The sequence below is a fragment of the Stylophora pistillata genome, chromosome 2, assembly GCF_964205215.1.
Source record: "Stylophora pistillata chromosome 2, jaStyPist1.2, whole genome shotgun sequence".
Lineage (NCBI taxonomy): Eukaryota > Metazoa > Cnidaria > Anthozoa > Scleractinia > Pocilloporidae > Stylophora > Stylophora pistillata.
Window position 1 is genome coordinate 53,947,374 of NC_142520.1, and position 16,652 is coordinate 53,964,025.

At 38.7% G+C, this 16,652-nt stretch overlaps 1 protein-coding gene across 1 annotated transcript; it reads right to left on the bottom strand.

Annotated features, from left to right (window-relative positions):
• Nucleotides 1-1,907: 1,907 nt before the first annotated feature.
• Nucleotides 1,908-16,321, bottom strand: LOC148740370 (uncharacterized). Its single transcript, XM_088750440.1, has 11 exons — nucleotides 14,977-16,321; nucleotides 13,393-13,814; nucleotides 11,772-12,480; nucleotides 10,988-11,084; nucleotides 10,233-10,482; nucleotides 8,923-9,723; nucleotides 7,386-8,616; nucleotides 7,098-7,193; nucleotides 3,548-3,804; nucleotides 2,670-2,937; nucleotides 1,908-2,345 (listed from the first exon to the last, which is right to left on the bottom strand). The coding sequence occupies exons 1-11, from the start codon at nucleotides 16,313-16,315 to the stop codon at nucleotides 2,341-2,343; spliced, it is 5,475 nt and encodes a 1,824-aa protein (XP_088606566.1). The 5' UTR covers nucleotides 16,316-16,321; the 3' UTR covers nucleotides 1,908-2,340.
• Nucleotides 16,322-16,652: the final 331 nt, after the last annotated feature.

A 16,652-nucleotide genomic window follows, 5' to 3' on the forward strand; every position in this document is an offset into this window, starting at 1 on the left:
ACTGGGGATTACTGGCCCGAAATCGTGGCAGTGCGGAACGAGTGTAGCCAGATCCGTAGAGAAAAGACCGAGGGCCAATACAGTTTGAGCAAGTGATGTTACTAAAATATTTTATTATATGACACTCGGGAAGACAATTTTATTAATTTTTGATTTTCCGGCTTTCGCGAACAAAAGTACACGGCTTATGATCGCTTCCGCGGAAAGGTCCGTATGGTAAAATCCCGACCAAGTGAGAACTAATCAGAACACTCGGATTTACCATAACTCTGTCCTGCCATAGTAAGTTGTTATAACCTTCAAACTCAAGGTATTTTCATCAAAATTTTCTTTCTCACCGAGTTTTTTTGTTTGAAAATAGATGTCCTTGCAACCTTTTCACCTCGTGTTTGCGTTTTTCTGCCCGAAATTCATCGTAGAGAAAGTGTCACTAATGATCACGAGTTTGTCTTTTTTTATGTAGGTGTGGTTATTAACTCAATCAAATTATTTCTACTTAGCGTACTAATTGACATTCTTTTTTTATATTTTCACGTTCAAAAAATGTTAAATCGGTGTCAGTGACGTTGTACACCGATTAGTTGCTGCTGGGATCTCCTTTTGACTTCTTCCAGACTTCAGATACAATGAAATATATGAAGTTCACATATTTTGAACTGCGGTATTAGATACGTATGATGCACGATCCTCGCAGTAGATAGCGCTATTTAAGCAATAGCGAAAATCAGACCTGAAAAAAAAATCAGGCCTGTACGGGATTCGAACCACTGACCTCTGCGATACTAGTGCAGCGCTCTATCACTTGAGCTAACAAGCCAACTGGGAGCAGGCCGTTAAGTTGATTCGTAATAAACCCGTGAAAGTGATAAATCAGATACAATGAAATATATGAAGATCATATCACTTTCACGGGTTTATTACGAATCAACTTAACGGCCTGCTCCCAGTTGGCTTGTTAGCTCAATTGGTGGAGCGCTGCACTAGTATCGCAGAGGTCAGTGGTTCGAATCCCGTACAGGCCTGATTTTTTTTTTTTTCAGGTCTGATTTTCGCTATTGCTTAAAAAGCACTATCTACTGCGAGGATCGTGCATCATACGTATCTTCCAGACTTGACGACCGAGGTTAGGTCCTGTTTCACGCTTGATTCATTCTACAAACCATTCCAGGATCAGTCATTTGATAATGACACATGCAGTGTACATTAAAAATTTGCGAGAGTTTCATCCAGCGGAGAACAAGTTTTGTTAATTTTTCTCCGGGAGCACATTATTGAGATTTCCGCTTTGAAATCTTTTCTAGTTTGATAAAGGCTTTTTCCAGAGTTTCTGTGTCTCCTTGAGGTTTTAAGGATATATCTAGCTTTTAAACCAATCAGAATTAACATCGATGTTCTCTTCTTAATCATTGCTATCCCTATCGACTGTTTTTCACCGTGTGTTCGCTTTAAAGGGTCGCTGCAACTGAACGGGGAGGGGGAGGGTAAGAGAGGAAATAATTATGGGGCAGGGGTGCCCTTACTTACTTTCGCTGTCAACAAATTATCACTTCCACATTCGACAGATCTCCGTATAAATTTCTTTTTTATCTTCCCTCCCCATCCCCGCCTGTCTCGCATACCCAGACAAAGGCGTGGCTATGATCACGGGTGCTGTCTAAAACAGCTGCAGATATTCTTGGATTCTTTTTATCGGAAATTTAGAATAAGTATCAACAAAGCTGCATTGAGGGGAGTGCTAGGAGAAAAGAAACGCTAGTATCCCTAAATTGTGTCATAAAAAGCATATTTGTTTAGATATTTCTGTGAATTGTGAGCACTAACCGCTCTAGCTGGGTTTACAAGATGCGTATAGAAGTACAGCAAGTATTTAGGAAATAAATCTACTTCACCAACAAAATGTTTTAACCTTCACTTTAAACATTGAAATTTATTTACAAATGCTTTACTTTTGTATCGCTCTTTATGGAAACAAAAATATTCAGCGTAAATTGTTCAAGTTGCGTGTTTCCAAATTGACCATCCACCTCGTCCACCGTCCATCTCCAGTCTAAACCGCACCGAAATTAAAATTTTTTTCTGGTGCTTTCAGTAACATAACGAAACAATTTTTGCGTAAATTGTCTTATTTTGATGATTTCTGTTTTTAGAGAATTATATACACCGTGACAACTACTCAATTTATCGAGAGAGACTACTTCCAAAATGAAAACTTTTAAACTTCTGAAAGACTTTGTTTCTTCTTTCGCCCAACGGCAAACGTTTGGAGACATCTTCACTCGGCCGGGTTTGTTTTTACAGAGATCTGGGCCGAGTATAATGACTGTGAAGATAGCCTGTCTTTTAACCTGTAAAAACAACAAACACAAAAGAATGATTAGAAAGCAAAGGAGAATAAACTGCATGAAATGCCGTTTCAATCTAGCGGGCGATTAACCGTTAATTAGTACTGGAAAGAAGTTTATGAAAACCACCCACGTCATCACGTATGTTAAATATGCAAAGAAAGAGAATGGATAGGAAAATGGAGAAAATGCCTTGACGTTAAAGCCCGAATTTACTGTCATCTAAGAGTTAAGAGAAAGATTTATAATTCTATGTAACTCATTAAACGAAATAAACTGTCATGGAACTAAGACTACAATTACTAACTGTGCTGTAATGAGCTATACCTTGCGCGGGTTGAAGGCTGACATAGTGCAGCTCGTGAATATGTCCCAGCACAAGTTGTTTGCTTTCGTCAACTGGACAATGTGGCATAATGATTACATCATTGCTGTGGGGTAGACTGCTGACCACACGAATGCACATTTCAAAGTTGTTTGCTGCGGCACACAGAATCACGTGATCACCCCAAGCGCCATCTTGTTCCATGTGAGTCAGGTATTCAATCCATGTTTGATATCCATGGACAAAGTGAAACATATCTGTTCCATCCGGCTTTAACAAAAATCAGTTCAAGAAGCAGACTTGAATTGTCGAAAAAAATTTGATCGTGTAGAGTACGAATCAGGGATTGATTATGGCAGAATGGTATGAAACGATCTTAAATAAGTAATGTACTGTATGGAAACAACCTTTCTGATTGAAAGATTTTTCAAAACGTCATTGTACATTTCAAAGGCTTTGCAAACAACAAGAAAAAAAAAACTCGAGAGATCCATCATTTAGAGAATGACTAGAATTCTGTCATTTAATAGAGCTTTAAGGTGAACTTTTTAAAACCTGAAATATTCAAATGGCCTGCTATTTTGGACAAAAATTAATTGAAATAGTAACCAACATCACTGCGTGGCCTCTTAAAAAATAAAGTTCAAACTTTCAGTTCCTCTTTTCACTGGGGGTAAAAGCTGCTATCAGAGCTCCCACAAAAATACCATGATTCCATGCAGCAGTAGCAGCTGCAATCCTGGTCACTTCACGCTGTGAACACTGGGATAGGCTGTGGTGGTGTTGGTTAGTTGACCAGTAAACACCTTAACCTTTATCATACTCTTTAAAAACGAACATCATGGGAAATACTCTGTCAAACATACTAACATCAACTTACTAGTTTTGGGTTACTCCTGAGGTACTGGACTAAGATTTGTCTTAATCTGCCAGGTGGGATTTTGATTCCATCAACAATATCCAGTTGTTCTGACAAGGCATAGAACATGCAATTTCCTGATCCTTGGTTGTCAGATATTCTGAAGCCTTTGTCTGATGCAATCTTCCCCAGCCCTAAATATAGATTTCTTCTGCTCTTGACTTTGCTTGCATCAAGTTTCATCTGCTGAAGTTCCTGGATCAATCGGTCGAGAGAGCCTGGAAGAGACAAAGTTTTTATGAATCAAACTACATGAAAGAAGCGACAGCGTCAGCTGAAAAATATCAATTCCCAATCTTGTAACAGAAACTTGAATGGAAAAATAAAATAGGGCTTAAACACCAAACAACCGGTGTTTTGTCGAAGAACTAAGCCTTGAAACAATAAACTGGAAGTCAACTGAATACACTGATAATCAAGAGTGAAGAAGCAAAGAAGAAAAAAATACGAGGTCTACTCTCTGAAATATTTCTGTAACTGGAAAAAGAAACCTTAAAGCCGGTTACTTGAACAAAGGCTTAGCCGAAGTTTAACAAAAGCGCGTTCTAAACTACACTAAATGCAATAATTTGGATATATCAACAAAGTTGAAATGGTAAATTAGCCACCGTAATGATTACAAAAGCTGACGTTTCGAGCGTTAGCCCTTCGTCGGAGCGAATAGAGGAATTGTGGGTTGTGTGTGCTTTTAAAGGCAGAAAATGGAGCTACGTTATTGGTGGGAGCATGGCAACGAGAAAAACATGAATAAATTAGAGGAATGAAAAGCGTTCGTTGATCCCTGTGGGATTTAGACTACTGGTTTGAAAGATGAGCTTTTGTTCAAGATTTTTACGGCTTTCCGTGCCACCTAAGTGCAAGGAAAGACCGCAGATTGCCATGTGTTGCTTAGAATGATTAGGTAAATTAAAATGTCTAGCGACTGGTTTCGATGTGTCCTTGTCATTCCTTTCCACGTCTCGAAGGTGTTCTCGGAATCGGTCACCTAGTCCTCTGCCTGTTTCGCCGATGTATATCTTTTTGCAATAAGTGCAAGTTATGCAATAGATTACATTGGCGGAGGTGCACGTGAAGTGATCGGTGATCTTAATGGATCGTTTAGGTCTCGATATTTTATCAGTGTTGTGAATGAAAGGACACGTTTTGCATCGTGCACGAGCGCATTTAAAAGTGCCTGGTTGGTCATTAGTCTGAAAAGAACTTCTGACCAAAAAATTGCCTATGTTTTTGTCGCGTTTGAATGAAATGAGCGGAGGCTGCGAAAAGATAGTGCTTGTCTCTGGATGGTTTTGAAGTAATTTAAAGTTTTTAAGAATGATGGATTTAACTGAGTGGTAGTGAGGGTGAAACGTGAGAGTGAATGGAATGCGGTCGGAATCTTCCTTATGCGACGTTTGTAGTGCTGAATGTCGATCAATAAGTTGAGCGCGGTGGTAACCCGCTTGAACGACGGAAACAGGGTAACCACGTTTATCGAAGAACTGGCACATTGACTCTGATTTGTGGTGGAAATCAGAGTCATCACTACATAAACGACGAAGTCTTAGAAACTGAGAAAAAGGAATGGAATTCTTAACGTGAGATGGATGCGAAGACGAATATAACAAGTAATTATGCGAGTCTGTAGGTTTGTAATACACACTAGTGCATAAACCGTTACCTTCAATTGAAACTTTGACGTCTAAAAAGGATAAAGAATTGTTAGAAATTTCCCAAGTATATTTCAGAGCCGGGTGAAAAGAATTGACTGCGGTTATGAATTTAGTGAGCTCCTCTCTGGTAGAGGAGTAAGTAAGTAAGTAACTTTATTTAGCCACATATCGCATATGAGCGAATAGCTCGTTTAAATGCAAATGTGCCACCCAGTAAACAGGCCAGACCACATCACAGTAATCTCGTGATGTGGGTTCTTTAACGTCCCCTGCCGAAATTAACTAATTGATAGGTACAGGAGACGGGACCTCCGGCTTTACGTCCTATCCGAGAAGACGAAGCAATGTGAGTGAAGCGTCTTGCTTAAGGACACAACGTCAAGCCCCAGCCAGGACTTGAACCCGGGCCATCAGACCCAGAGTCCAGCGCACTGACCACTGGACTACTCCAGGAGGTACTAGCTAGGAGCTACTCTAGGAGGTAGCGCCGATACAGTCGTCGATGTAGCGACCGTAGAGTTCAGGTTTGGACCCGTTGTATTGGCTGAAAAATTGATGTTCGACAAAACCTACAAAAAGATTGGCATAGCTAGGTCCCATTTTGGTGCCCATGGCTACACCATTGGTTTGTTTGAAGAAGTTGTTTCCGAATGAAAAGCAATTGAGTGTGAGCACTAGTTCGGCTAAGCGTAGTAGTGTTTCAGATTTAGGTTCCTTAACAGTACGTTGATCAAAAAAATGTTTAAGGGCCAGAAGGCCTTCGCCATTAGGAACGACAGTGTAAAGAGACGTAATATCCATGGTGAAAAGAAGTTTGTTTTGGCCAAGGAAATTAAAGTCTCGAAAAATTTGAAGAGCGTGTTGACTGTCTTTAATATATGATGGTAAAGTTGTGACGATGGGAGCCATAATTTTGTCTAGATAGCTGGAGATAAGTTCGGTAGGGCAACTACAAGCCGAGACAATGGGCCGACCCGGGTTGTTAGGTTTGTGAATTTTAGGTAAAAAGTAAATACGAGAGGTTCTAGGAGTGGTTATGATGAGATTTTTTGCTGTGGCCGGCAATTCTTCTTTAGTTATGAGTTGGTTGATCGTATTCTTGACGGAGTTTTGATTGCTGGCAGTGAGGTCTTTGACGATTACACTAAATGCAGCTAAATACACTAAATGCAGCTGAACTTTCTATCTGAACATTTATCTTTGTGAACAGTGTCAAGAGGGCCGACAGCTAGCAGAGGAAGGACATTATTTTATTCAATAAAAACAAACCTCTTTCAATGAATACGTACGGCCGGCCCACTGCTTCCGAAAAAAGCGCGGTTAAGATTAGACCTTAATATTAGACCTTAATATTAGACCTTAATATTAGACCTTAATATTAGACCTCGTATAAACAACCGGCCCTATGTTTTTCCTCTACCATATCAATATATGTTTTCTTTATTGTTGTGTCGGACAACGACTTCATTCTGAATGGCCGGTACATAACCACATTTTAAAAGCAACATCATGTACACTTGGACTTTGTTTTGATAAAGAGCAACAAAACGCCCCAAGTTTTGCACAATTTATGTTTGTCTCCTAATGAAATGTGATGAGACTTCAATAGACTTGAAAAAAAATTTCACCAAGCCATCCGTCCAGATCAGAAGAAAAAGAATTTTAAAATTCGTGTATCCATGTCTTTGGATTATGCCCGAAGAAAGCAGAGGTACAAATAATAACATATTTCTCCTTAGTGCAAAATATCATGATCATCAAAAGTATCACTTTCACAAAGCGTAGCTGGCCTGAAGTTGAACGTTCTTTTATCAGTGGGGATGTCAATTCCCATGTGTTATTAATATTTTGGTACTCACTCAAAGTCAGTAATGAATCAACTGTCAGTTGTTCGGATGACGTGTCGACATCTTCGGTCTCCTGAGTTCTGAAACTTCTGTCTCGTCTTTTAGAAGCTATAAAGGTAGAAAGACACCTTTTTTTCAATATCAAACCAATCAACAAGCGGATAAAACAACTGATTGCTACTCAGGTTTAACATATTTTTTAGTGTACGGTGTCCCGACTATCCCTGACGCTTTATAAGAGACTGAAAGCCGAGTAGCCCCAAGAAAACACTTTTTGAAGGATATTAAAAATATTCTCACCATAAACTATGTCCCACATCTTCTCCACAAGAATGTCACACTGTTCCTCCCAGCTGAACTTCTCTTTATAGGAACTCCTCAGTTGCTGAATCTCATGGAGGCGGTCTGATCTTTCCTTCTCTCGGACACCAGCAATTGCCTTTGCCCACTCTTTGGGGTCCTCAGAATCCACCACAAATGATTTCCCTGCTGGTACAGTGCACAATGCTTCACCAAATCCTGAGTTGCCACTGACAAGAATGGGAAGACCGGCAGACAAAGCTTCTAATGCTGTCAGGCCAAAACCCTCCGTTCTGGAGGGCATCATGCAGACATCAACTTCACAAAATGTTTCTTTCAATTCCTCTTTACTCTGCACGAACTTCCTCACAGTCAGCTGCCTTTTATCAATTCCACTCTTTAGCAAATTCGCTGCAGCCTCATCCTGTTTACTGTCAGCTGCACCCACGAAGATCAGATGGTAAGATCTGTCTGTCAGTTCAACTATTGCTCTGGCAGAGATATCGTAGCCCTTCAGGCTGAAGTCCTCTGGATCACCACGGCCAAACGTTAGAACCTTAAACTTGTCCATGTCAACTGCAGCTTGTTTTACGTCAGAAAACTCACTGAACGTGCTCGGCGTCAGTTGAATTATATCTTGGTGCTTCTCGCATGAGCGCAGGTAGGAAGAGTAAGCCTCTGTCAACTTTGGTCCAACTGCTACCACAGCATCTGCCAACTTACACAACTCCACTTCAGTTCTGTTCTTCTCATTTCCTTTAGAAATGGCCTCAGGATAGTCTTTGTACATTCCAAGTTCTTCAGGTGCAGTGTGCACTACCTGTATCCACGTGCAATGGTGCGATTCTCTAATAAATTGAGCTTGTTTACCAAGCTTTGCTCCATGACCCAGTACTATGTCAATGGCCAGATCTCTTGGTGGGGCACTCAGCCAGTCAAGGGGGTTGGCATAACCCGGGCGTCTTTGTGCCTCTCTCAAGGATACATCGTGACTCGTTGCCATTCTCCTCTCTTCTTCAGAACAGGCAAACTGTGGAACAAGGAGAGTGACGTCCACTTGCGCACGTTCGGCCAACAGAATGGCAAGCTGTCTGTTTATGGTGGACAAGCCTCCCATTGATGAACTCCATTCACTGCCCAGAAGAGTCACCTTCAATGCCGTGTCAGACTTCATTGGCTCAATTTCACTTGCTTCACCGAGTGATCTAACAGCCACATTTGAAGATAAACCCTGAAGAAAAATACGTCATTTAGCATTAAAACAATTACAGAACATAACATATTATGTGTGTTATGATAGAAATATATCTTGGTCAATACTTAACCGAAGGAAAACAGAAAAGTATAAACTTCAAAAATAATTTCATCGTGATAGAGATTCTCTTACTAATATTTGAAACTGGATATAAACTATTAGGGCTACCTTTCTCAACAATGAACATTTATTATCATATCAAGTAAAATGGAGGAGAGAACTTCCAAAGATGAATCAGAGGCTAGAAATCTGTACTCGAAAAATCTTTTTCATTGATCATACCTGCCTTCTTCTTTTCAAGAACCATTTCTCCAATCCACAGGGAGGAAGTATTTTATCATCGATGTTTCTTTTACATATTTCCGCTCGGCCTTCATTTGCATCAATGAGGTGGAAGCAGTCCTCGTGGGTGCACGTGGTTTTCACGTGGTCTGAGCATGCACGACTTGGTTCTTCTGCCCCTTGATGGCAGTAAGGACATGCAACACACAGTCTATACTGTAGTCCCCTCAGGTACGGCATCTCTTGTGACAAATTATGAAGGGTGTCTTCAAGAAATTCACGAACGACACTTGCTAGTTCGGCGAAGTTCTGTCCTACAACCTGATGACTCTGTGTTCTTTGTCTCAAGATTACCTTCACAACTCCTGTTTTGCATATAAGGACAAAATCATGAATATCTTTGCCAATGATGAACCATGCTCCATTTTGGTACAGGGTAGGTTGATGCGTGGGCCATGTCTTTGAACACCAACGAATGGATCGTGAGACAAGTTGTAAGAAGAGACCATGAGGAACGAAGCCATGGACAAACAGGAGATACAATGGACAGGGATCCGCTGACGATGGTTTCATCTTACAGAGTTTATCAGGTGATGACTTTAGCTGAGCTGGTACAAAGTACTTTACGTCAGTTGGGGAAACTGAGAACTTAGCAATCAAACCAAATCGCTCCATCATGTCTAAGATGTCTTCTTTGATGATTCCTTGGCCAATAAAGCTGGAGAACACATGATCAACATGTTCCATGCTGAGGATGCCACTTCCTTCGAGTTCTTGCCAGTACTTAGTATTCAGGGGATTCTACAAAATGTATGTAAAAAAAATTCAGCAATTCTGGATAAGGGAAGGCTACGTAATGTTCCTTTTGAACGTTTCCAACATATATGTAGAAGAAGTGAAAACAGTTTATATCCATGAATGTAATGAAATGGTCAAATATTAAACCCGGCAAAATTTGTATCTTGGGTTGTTCAGAGGTGAATACGCCCACTACCACACGCAAAAATAGCTATTCAATGTTATGAATACAATTACTGTGAGCAGTAGCAAGTTAATGCAAGTCTCTAAATGTAAATAAAAAGGCTAAATCACTATATGACCTGACAAGCTGCAAAAAGTAGGTGAAATAGTATGGGGTCAACAAATCATATGATTACAACAATAAACAATAAAAAGACACATGTTCAAAGTTTTTGCATTAGTTACTTCTTTCTTCGAAACAACATCATGCTTAGTTTCCTGTTGTTCGAAAATATTGAACAACATTTTCCAAGTAAGCTTGCTTTTCTATAATAAAATTTATTTTCTACCTGTTTATTGAAAGGTGGTATGGTTATCAGCTGTTTGAACAGATCAATCAGCCATTGAGCCTTCAGTACAACTGTACTGCGGTGCTTGATTATCATCCCTAGGCCATGGTAAAAACTTATCATGGAGTCAAACTCTTTTGCATTTTCCATGAAACAATCTTTTCTTGCATAGTGCTCAAGTTGTTGCAGATTTCTGTGATAAATCTGTTTAGCCACCAAAGCTTCAATCACCTTTTCATACAAAAACCACCTAAAGGGCAACAGACTACTTAGAATGTATTATGGCATAAAATTAGGTATTGATTTCAGTCAGTCGTGTATGTATTTGTACTCTTCTAGTGTACATTCATATTTGGCCTTATGGTGTCTTTAACTTTGAGGAATAATCAACATAGTTATTTTTTGCGACAACGTCTCAATTCAGAAAACCCTGCCTTCTCAGATATAAATCACATCTTCTACTCTTTTATAATAATAACATTGTCTCCATGTCAAGAGTTAGGTTTTTTTGTCTGCATGTACTGAATGGACTGCTGTGTATTTGCACGATCTGATGTTTTAAGAGTTTTGATGAACTTTAAGGTACTGGAGGTGAGATAGTTTTGCATTGATATACATTTTCATGCATGTTCAGTTATGCTGAATATGCCGATTATAATATTCAAAGAAATTTCATTGCTGTCTATTTTGAATAAATTATTGATCCTGAAGTGCTTGAACCGGAGTTATTCCAAATAAATTGCGTTTTCATTTACCTGACTGGTATTTTCTCATCCATATAAGGCTCCTGCCACAACACCTCCAGGATTGTGTTCTGTAATTCATTTATACCATCTACTTTTCCTTCTTGCCCTGCAGGATATATTTAGAAAAGGAATTCAAAGTATTAAGCAACACAGAAAAATGTGCTTACAATGAGCATAATTTGTATTTTAATTGTGATTGCAGAGATTTTACAGCTGACAACATAGCTAAGATGATTAACTCTTCAAATCCCAATATTTTAAGCCTCTGTTCCTTACTCCAAACTCTGAAATTAATGGATCTGTCAGCAAAAAAGTATAGGACCCGGTATGGTGCCCCCTTAAACTAAGAAGAGTGCAGCTAATAAAAGAAAGAAAACCTAACTTGCTTTCTTGCTTTCACTACAAGCCTTATCTCATTCTACCAGTCTTACAAAATTTTATTGAAACACAACACAACCACTGAATGCTAGTCAGATAATATGAATGCTTGCCAACCAAATTGTAAAGTGTTTTTAAAACTGATAAATGTCAGATAACTGCATGTGTGTCCAGCACCCATTGAAGAAAATCCTGTGTTCTGATTGGCTACCCAAGCCAGTAGGATGGACTCGGGATCACACACTTTGATCCCACGCATCGAAAAAAGTGTGTGGAGGAGACTTGCAAAGTTTGTAACTTTTTGTCAATATCCAGCCATCGTGACCTCACACTTGGGTCAATAATGCATATATACAGTCATCAATTACTTAAGAAACATATAACAAAGGATACAACATAAAGGCAAACATCTTACCTGTTTCATTCTTTTTTTTCTGCTTCCGACTCTTCTGGAAAAGTTTCTTAATCAAGTTTAGTCTCTGTGATTTTGTGTTGTCAATGCAGAATAGAGGCCTGACCACATGTCTCTCACATTCCATACCAGAAATTCTCTCCTTAATTTGTTTCTTTATTGCTGCAATGTCTTCAACTGGTTTGTCAGCATGTGTACCAACAATGAGCACTGGGGGGTGGAGGTAGGGCAGCTTGTGTTGTGCATCATCACCTGTTTCATCGGTTCCCAGGGCAACACTATGTACTGTAGCCAACCATGAGAGCAAATTCTCCATGTTTGTTTCATTGTTAGGGTTTTCCAATTTCACATCATTTCTCCCTTGTCTCACGCAGGGCTCAGCTGGGGCATCCAAAGGCTTGCTGAGATTGTGCACCAATATGTAGAGAGCCCGCTGTGATAAGAAGATCGGATGGCTAGCATAGTACAAGTGCTGCCCTGCAAAGTCCCACAAGTCCATTGTAACATAGGGTTCCTCTGTGAGTAAAGCACTTTCAGTGGGTTTCCCCTGAGCATACTCCAACCACTGATGAACATGCTTCACAGTATCAGGCGGTTGAGAAACATCAATCATCATATCAGGCTCAGCTTGCACGTTTTCATCTTTACATTCCGTAGAATATTCATTGCCACTGTTTGGCAGAATATCTCTGAAACCTTCATTCTCCTCAACCTGAATGGAGAATTAAATGAAACATCATGCTCACTTAAGTATAATATAATTCTGTATTCAAAACTTGACATTATCAACAGGCTGCTAAATTGTAAACAATTATGATCACCTCAGTCTAGAATAATTTTAAGGGTGCAATTTTCTAAAAAATTGTTGCACTGCTTTAGTGAGGGGGGGTATAACAAGATAACTTGGTTTACCAACTGAGATGAAGATGTAAATTGGCTACTGTAAAGAGTTCTGAAGCTGACATCTCAAGTTTAAGAGCCCTTAGACAGAGAGAAACTTTACTGCATATAGATTAAGACATTGAAGAGCAAATCCTTCCACCTTGGAGATAGTCAACTTAGACCAAGAAATGTTTGTTGAGACTGAAGTTACATAAGCATTAGCATAACATACATTCATTTTATAGCCAAAATGTAACAAGAGTTATGAAAACATTATATCAGAGAATAAAAAATAATACGACTAAAAATTTATACATAATTGGAGAAAAAAATCTCAAGATTCCTTTAAGTTAAGAGAAGACACCACTGGAAAAGCAATTGAAGAAAGGAAAAATCAAAAGATGCCCCTCATTTTTGTAGTAAAAGTTTTGCATGTATGCCTTCATTCAAGATGTTTAAACAAAAATTACTTGCAGTTCTTTTTTACCTGATGTGTAAATAAAAATTAGTCTCATCCAAACTCTTGTGAAAACATCCAAAAGAAACTGAGACTGTTTCAGACACAATTCTAAATGTAAGAAATTTAGAATTTTCATAGAGAAAAGAATTTTAAAAAATAGCAAGTTGTAATCTTATTCATTCTCTTTAAAAACAAATATTTCTCAAAAGGCTAATTCGGCTGCTTTCCTCCCATTTCCTCCTTTTATATAAAATTCTCAGCATTTTTATTAAACTCTCAAACCTGCTTTGACTTGAAATCACCTTCAACTTCATCTTCTAATTTCAGTTCTCCTTCTTCGGTTGTCTCTTCCTTTAAAAATTGAGAAATATCTGCTCCACACATTCTGCCAACCACAATCTTTGCTACATCTTTTGAACATTCAACAAGTCCTGGTTTACTCTCCTTGGTCAACTGCCAGTTCTTGACAGCTTGGTCAACATCAATTTCACACTTTGAAGGATCCACTTCAATCCCCTCAGTACTCTGTTCTTTAGGGTCAAATGGGAGGCCTAAAAGACTCTTCTTCAGACTGGTTTTACCAGCGCGATCCTGACCAACCAGTATAACACGACCACGGTAAACTTGTACATATCCATCTTTTAAAGTCTTTTTATAAGCCAACTGTGCTGCTGGTCCTTGCGCTCTTTGTCTATCCACATGGTCTAATTAAAAAAGTCATCATGATTGAGCCAAAGGAAAAAGACTAATCAGAGGAAGTTGTAATTATTATAATAACCCTAAAGGAAAAGCAATTTCTGCTTTTATAAGTTTCAAACACAATCTGAAAAAGGCCTGATAAGTCAATTTAATTACATGTCCTTCATGCATAAAGTTAGAAACTATGCTAGTATATACATGTAAAAATCTTTGCATCGGTGAGTTAGGTAAACACATACACAATGACTATTATAAACTGACTCAATGAAATGAAACATTAGAGTAAATTGATTTTAATGTGACTGATCAAACTAAACAAAGGCAATAATTGATGTCAATTCTGCCAAATGGTGTTTGGAAAACAGAAAGAAAAATCACATTCCCAAAACGTAGCAATTGATAGATTCTAAAATATTACAAGGGCAGCATAAATTATGGTGTAACAATTATCAGAATAACTCCTGACCAGTTAAGACAAAAGTTTTATTCTCAATAACCTAAACTCTCGCTTTAAAATCATAATAGTCCATAAATTCTGTATGATGAGCTAAATGTTGTTACATTGTTAATAACTTCCAATAAAATAAAGCAAAAATTGTGGAGTTACAACTTACAGTACTATATATTCCTGGATGAGAAATGATTTGTAATAAACTTAATTCTTCCTTTTAAAATTAAAATCAAATAAACAAAAAGCAAAAATTACAACAGCAATTCCTACAACTGTGAAATAATTTGCAATAAACTTCTTAAATTCCAATCAACTAGAAAGCAAAAATTATAACTTACAATAATCCCTTACTGTAAAATGATTTGTAATAAACTTAATCCCTCCTCAATTCCCTATCAAATTATAGTACACTGTAGTTCAACTTAAGTTTCAATGTCAGCCAAGTCATTAAAATAAACCTTTCAAAATATAACTAAAACTTCCGGTACAAATGTCATGTATTTCTAAAGTGATGCAACCTTTGTTCGATCATACAGTATAACTGTGACAGCATTTACTTCATTATTCTTCTCAGGATTTATTATAAAACTATTGTCAGCTGCCTGTAATTATCAGTAACAAGCAGCATAACCACTGGCAAGTCAACCATTAGAACCAATTTAGTAAATAATGCACATGTCACAACATTAATGTGAAGAGGAATTTCCTTTACTCACCTGGGACATCTGATGATACAGAGTAAATCTTATCCTTTAGCTCCATAACACTTCTCATTCCTTCAACTGTAAAAGGATTCCCTCTCACATCCAAATATATTAGTTTCTTCAGCTGTTTTATAGCTGGACTCAACACAGTCAAATGGTTGTCACTCAGCCACAGTCTCTCCAGCTCCACCATCTCCCCAATACCATCAGGGATGATGGTTAGTTTGTTATGTGAGATGTCCAGCACTTTGAGTTTCTTCAGCTGTTTTATAGCTGGACTCAACACAGTCAACTGGTTGTACATCAGCCACAGTTCCTCCAGCTCCACCATCTCCCCAATACCATCAGGGATGGTGGTTAGTTTGTTATCTGAGATGTACAGCTTTCTGAGTTTCTTCAGCTGTTTTATAGCTGGACTCAACACAGTCAACTGGTTGCCACTCAGCCCCAGTCTCTCCAGCTCCACCATCTCCCCAATACCATCAGGGATGGTGGTTAGTTTGTTATATGAGATGTACAGCCATTTGAGTTTCTTCAGCTGTTTTATGGCTGGACTCAACACAGTCAAATGGTTGTAACTCAGCACCAGTCTCTCCAGCTCCACCATCTCCCCAATAGCATCAGGGATGGAGGTTAGATTGTTATATGAGATGTCTAGCACTTTGAGTTTCTTCAGCTGTTTTATAGCTGGACTCAACACAGTCAACTGGTTGAACATCAGCCACAGTCTCTCCAGCTCCACCATCTCCCCAATACCATCAGGGATGGTGGTTAGTTTGTTAACTGAGATGTACAGCTTTCTGAGTTTCCTCAGCTGTTTTATAGCTGGACTCAACACAGTCAACCGGTTGTAACTCAGCACCAGTCTCTCCAGCTCCACCATCTCCCCAATAGCATCAGGGATGGAGGTTAGATTGTTATATGAGATGTCCAGCACTTTGAGTTTCTTCAGCTGTGTTATAGCTGGACTCAACACAGTCAACTGGTTGCCACTCAGCTTCAGTCCCTCCAGCTCCACCATATCCCCAATAGCATCAGGGATGGTGGTTAGATTGTCATCTCTGATGTTCAGCACTCTGAGTTTTTTTAGTTGAGTCAAACTTGTAGGGAATATGGACAGCTTGTTTAGACTCACATCAAGTTTCATAAGATTCTTTAGCTTTCCGATACTTTCAGGTATTGTTGTAAGTTTATTCCATGACAGGTCAAGTTCCTCCAACTCAGTAAATCCAAACAAAGCTGCAGGCAATTCATGCAAACTTTGCACACTGAGATCTAAACTCTTTCCTCCCAAAGATCTTAACATCTTTCTTCTTAACTCTTCTTTAGAAAGAAATTCCATTTCATTCATGGGAAACTGTCAGAACAAAAATAAAAGAAGTCATTAAAGGTGAGTAACTTAAACTAACTTGCTTTGGCATTATAACCATTGAACCAAAAATGGAAAAAATGAGGTTTATAATTTAACTTCTACTAAACCAAACTAACGAGTTATATTTTATTCCTCTAAGTACAATCTTTGGAAGCCATCCACCCTTCAGTGTTCTTTTAAACACTCTGAGTAAACACTTCTTATTTCTAAAAAGCTCTAGTTATTTATTTTCATGTCAGACATTTTGACTTAAGTCTCACTGTATAATTTTTTTTGTCAAAAATAAACTGCTTGCATTATACATGTTAACAACAAG